The sequence below is a fragment of the Austrofundulus limnaeus genome, unplaced genomic scaffold (assembly GCF_001266775.1).
Source record: "Austrofundulus limnaeus strain Quisiro unplaced genomic scaffold, Austrofundulus_limnaeus-1.0 Scaffold155, whole genome shotgun sequence".
Lineage (NCBI taxonomy): Eukaryota > Metazoa > Chordata > Actinopteri > Cyprinodontiformes > Rivulidae > Austrofundulus > Austrofundulus limnaeus.
In genome coordinates this window covers 993,440-998,566 of record NW_013952557.1, presented here as the reverse complement: position 1 = coordinate 998,566, position 5,127 = coordinate 993,440, and the positions used below count along the sequence as shown (strand labels likewise).

The window sequence follows — 5,127 nt, the reverse complement described above, 5'->3', positions numbered from 1 at the left end:
CTCTCACTCACACATTTACTGAAACAGGTTTTGTGCAAATTGCATCTTTTAACCGTTTGAACTAAAAACTATTGACAATGAGCATTTATTGCTTAAAATGCTAAACACACAAAGGACCAACTATTACTATTTATTTAATACATAAAGTATCTGCTTTTTATAGATGCTTTTTTAATAGTTAAAATTTTATCTTACAATAGGAGAACACACAAAATTCAGCTTTTCTCTTCTTGAAAATTTGAAGTATTTGAGGACAACCATAATCTTTTTTTATGTATTATTTAGTGTTTGCCCTTTTTACTTGTCACTATCATGCTGATGAATCAAACCCCTGCATTAAAACAACATACCACAGTTTACCGATATCTTGGGATATTTTGATTAAAGTGTGTCAGACATTTTGTTAAGATCTAAGGAAATTGTGTCATTAAAAAATGGGTAAACTAAAAGGAACAAGACCCATCATAGCGCTTGCAGTAGCAGTAAAAAAAAGACTGATGCCATGTAGCAGAGAGCAGTGCTCTGAATACTGACTGTGTCATTTTTGTCCTCCAACCAGGCTAGCAGCAGGACGGGGGACAGCTAAGGCTAAGGCTGACCCACAGTCAGTTTTTGTTGCAGTTCGTTTTAATGGCCTGGGTTGTGACAAACACTGCACATTGTGTTTCCAAAACCATTTCAAGGTGAAACAAAATGGGAATAAAAGGAGTAAAAAAAAGGGAGATCATACTCCGTCTGACACATTGTTTGTCCTCATCATGTGGATGGTTTGTACCTCACAGCAACAGAACGTGGGACACCTGTCCTCCCCACAGTCGGTCGGTGAAGACGTGAGCGTGACCGTCAGCTAAGTGTAATAAAGTTTGACAGCGCTAATCAGCCGAGCTCGCTCGTTAGGGAGCCTTGCGCCAGGCTGCCATGACCAGGGTCTCCTCTCTTGGCTTCGTCTTTCATCTCCTCGCAGCAGACGCACAAAGCCCCGCGGACTCCTCATTAGGCAAAGCTTATTGCGTTAATTCAGCCCAACAACAACAACAACAACACACTCAACTGGAGCTGTCCCAAATAATTCCCCTCTCATTTGTGTTTGTCTCAGACAGGAAGCTGAGAGCTTCGACCACTGGGACGGCTCAAAACACTGATGTTTGGCAACATTTGGACTCTTCAGATGTTCGAGACGTTGGAGTCACAGTGATGGCTGCCAGCAGCTAATCCACTGACCTCTGCAAACATCTTACAAACACCACCTCTGACACACACATATCACACATCAGTGAAGACCGACTGAAGATTAGAGTAACCTGCTGCTTCTGACAGTTCACATTGGACGGCGATATAACAACATACATTTGATTGGTTGCGTAACTAATGATGTACTCATGTAGTTTAAATTGGGCTTTAATTACATTTTTTAACCAAACTTTTGACAGATAAGCTTTACTTTTGCACAATTTAGTCACCATGTAGACATATTATTAAAATAAAATCTTGACCATCATGTCTAATCAACAGAGCAGCACATTCAACTAAACTCAGAAGAAACGAAAGGTCTAATTCAGTAAACAGCATTAAAAGAAGAACTTTGAAAATGACTTGACTTGATATCACCCAAATCCTTTCCTGCCAGAGTTTTAAACTGATACTGAGAAATGATGGAGTTGTAATCCTTATGTTCAGATCTTGAAATTTTTTTTAAATGGTCTGTAAGTCTGTAAAACAACTGTCTTAAAGTCATTTTCTTTGTATGCTCTGGTGGCCATATTGAATTGGGTTCACTCCAGCAGATAACACTATGTTTTAGTACTGAAGTTTGTTGTGCTCAAACTACAGTATGTGTTTGTATGACTCTCTGCTACCACCAAACCAAATTATAAGTCAATACTTTCAAAATTTGGCTACATTATAGCCTTTTTTGTGTTTGCTAAGGGCATGGCGGTCATATTGATTTTGGTAGATTTCCAAAGTTAATCACTGGTAGATATACATCTAAAAATGACATTCGAGTCTCATTCAAACAGTGATTCATGAGATATTTTGCTAACATACAGAGAAACACTGTCGCTCGAGGAATATTACAGATTAAACATGCTGAATCTTCAGTTTTTCTTTATTGTTATTCATTTATTTTATTAACCTTCATTTAACCAGGCAAATCCCACTGAGATCTTTTTTTCAAGAGAGGCCTGGGCCTGAAGGTATAGCCTAAACATGCATGTTTGGTTTTAAAGACTATTGGTTAAGTTTTTAAGGAAAAAGATGCATCTGAATCCCAAAAACTGGAAGGAAGACTAATGAATCTAAAGCAAGAACTCCAACAAACTTCCTATCAGAAATACAGAGCTTTTGGAACATTTAAACTTAAAAATAAATAAATAAATTAGTAGCAATGAATAATTATAACAAGTTAAAAATGTAAGAGTCTGTTGTTCTTTCAGCTGCTACCCTCTCCAGGGGTCACCATACGAACAAACTTGCATGAATGATTTGGCCGAGGTTTTACACCAGATGTACTTCCTGATGCAACCTGGCTTCAAACCTGTAGCCTCAGAGGATTATAAGACCACCGATCCAGGGCAGCCCCAAGAGTTGGTTCTGTTCTAACCATATAACCAAAAAGTGATGAGCTAAAAAAACAACAACAACAACTTGAGAATGGGTATAAAATGATGCAGCGTTTACAGACAACAAGCAACAATAAGCCTGTCTATTGTCCTCAGAGTGTTAGGAAGACTTCAGCACCACAAACAGCACTGTCTGTTCAGCAGACAAGGTGTTACAGAAACTCTGCTGCGACAGGAAACTGTCAGATATTTGCTCTTTTTGTTCGAGATGCTGCTTTGTCTTTCTGTCCTTGGCATATCTTTAACTATTAAATAAATGACAATGCATGTATATGAACATGACAGATATCATAAATGCCATAATCTGTATTTTTCGATGTTTTGATTTGTGTTTATTTTCGCACATTTTTCTTATGAAGTTTAGCGTTTTCATGCTGTTCATTTTGCGGCCTTATGTTTATGCCACTAATTTCCCACAGTTACTTTCTGCTCCTGGGTCCGGCCACGCCCACCTCCACCTGTCTACTCCTCCCTGCAGTCTCCAGCTGCTCAGCATTCACTCCTCAGTGAAGCATTGTGTTTGTTCATGCACCACGTCTGGTTCGCTCTGCACTTCCTCAAATCTGCTTGTGCCTCCCTGTATCTGATCTTCGGATTTTGTGAGTTTCTGCAGCCACGACAGCCTTTGTTTTTAGTTCAAATAGAATTCAGTTTATTTTTAATTTAAGCTCCTCGTGTCCATCTGCGTTTCTTGGGCCCAACTTATACAATCTTGACAACAGATACTGATCTCATTCACTTGTATAATTTATTTGATTATAGAGGATTTACAACAGATTTAAAATAGGGATGCAACGATATAAAAATTTCAGCAGATATCGATATCCGATATAATTATTGCTGTTATGGCCGATAACCGATATTTACCAATATTACACAAACACACAAATTATATTACACATATACACAAAAACACACTTTGGGTCTTTTTTTGATACTGTAACTAAATGACCAGACCTCTGACATTGTTCCCTACGTCAGTTATTCCTGGTTACACAGCATCAATATCACTATCATGATCGAACAGATGCTGTTCAACCAACCGTCTCCCCTCCCAAAACAGAAACACAAAGATTAAAAGTGGGAAATCAATATCGGATGTTAATATCGGTCCAGTTTTACAAATTGGATCGATACCAATATTCTATAAAATGACCAGTATCAGCCGATACCGATATCAATATTGATATATCGTGCATCCCTACTTTATAATAGACCTCTACAAAACTTATATAAACCAAAAAAAAAAATTAATTATTTGTCATATTTGCATAGTCTTTCTTTCTTTCTTTCTTTCTTTCTTTCTTTCTTTCTTTCTTTCTTTCTTTCTTTCTTTCTTTCTTTCTTTCTTGCCTAAAACAAACAGCAAAGACAACCTTATGGACTTCAGGGATTAAAGCCTAGTATAAAAAAACTCACAAAAAAATTAGAACACAGGTTTGAAGAGAAAAAAGGGTGAAACATTTCCCTGGTTAAATCTGACAGCACGCCCCGAGGCACCCAGCCCTTACCTGACGCCGCCTGCATCCAGCCGCAGATCTTGTAGACGGTGGAGGTGCTGAGGAGGAAGAAGAGGCTGAAGCAGCCGATGCAGGTGACCACCAGCATCATGGACATTCCGATGAAGAAGGAGGCGGCCTTGAAGGCGCCGGAGGGGATGGCGGAGAACTCGGTGAAGCTGCCCTGGCAGACCAGGTCTCTGGAGTGTCCGTCCCCGACGCAGTAGTGGAAGAGGCCGAAGTAGCCGGCCTGCGGGGTGTCCACGCCGTCCCCGATCCAATAGGGCTGCGAGAAGATGGTCACGTTCACCATGCCGAAGAGGATGGTGAAGATGGCCCACAGCAGTCCGATGACGCGGGAGTTGCGGACGTAGTTGGTCTGGTACAGCTTGGCGGCTTCCGCGGACGGCAACATGGATGCGGCGGATCCAGGGATCATGTTAGGCGACGCCGGACGCTGAGCGGAGGATGCTGCGGGGAGGAACCATGCAGCAGCTGTTCTTTCCCTTCTCTTTTCTTTATTGTTCTTATTATTAACACAGAACCAGAAGCAGCTGAGTGCAGACGGACCAGTGTCACCGCATGAAATAAAAAAAATAAAAATAAAAAACATAAAACAAAAGAACTCAAAGGAACAGCCTCCCTCTGACTGGGTCCGTCTGAGCGCCGGAACAGCTCATCATCGCTGCCGCATTTTGGTGCCCTTGGAAAAATTTCCACTCAGAAACAAACCTGAGCATCCTTCATGGTACCCCCCTCCAAAAAATGGGGAGGAGGAGCGGAGCTATATGTTGATGTCACGTAAAAAGCATCCAGTGACCCCCCTCTTTCAGAAAGTAAACGCCCCCCACTTTCTTATTATTTCCACCCTCCTCTAGAGGTGGATCTTTATTCTCTGTGATGCTGCGAGTCAGAGAGGGAGGGGCGGATCATGCGCGTGTCCAAACAGTGTTACCGCCCCGCCTCCACACACACACACACACACACACACACACACACACACACAC

General features: G+C 41.2%; 1 protein-coding gene across 1 annotated transcript in view; it reads right to left on the bottom strand.

The window, feature by feature from the left end:
* Window positions 1-4,730, bottom strand: part of LOC106523399 (lipoma HMGIC fusion partner-like 3 protein) — a gene marked incomplete at its 5' end in the record, with an annotated part of 30,280 nt that extends 25,550 nt beyond the window's left edge. The window contains 1 exon segment of the mRNA XM_014016799.1: window positions 4,133-4,730. Within this exon segment, the coding sequence (XP_013872253.1) occupies window positions 4,133-4,559 (427 nt within the window).
* Between the last annotated feature and the right edge of the window lie 397 nt (window positions 4,731-5,127).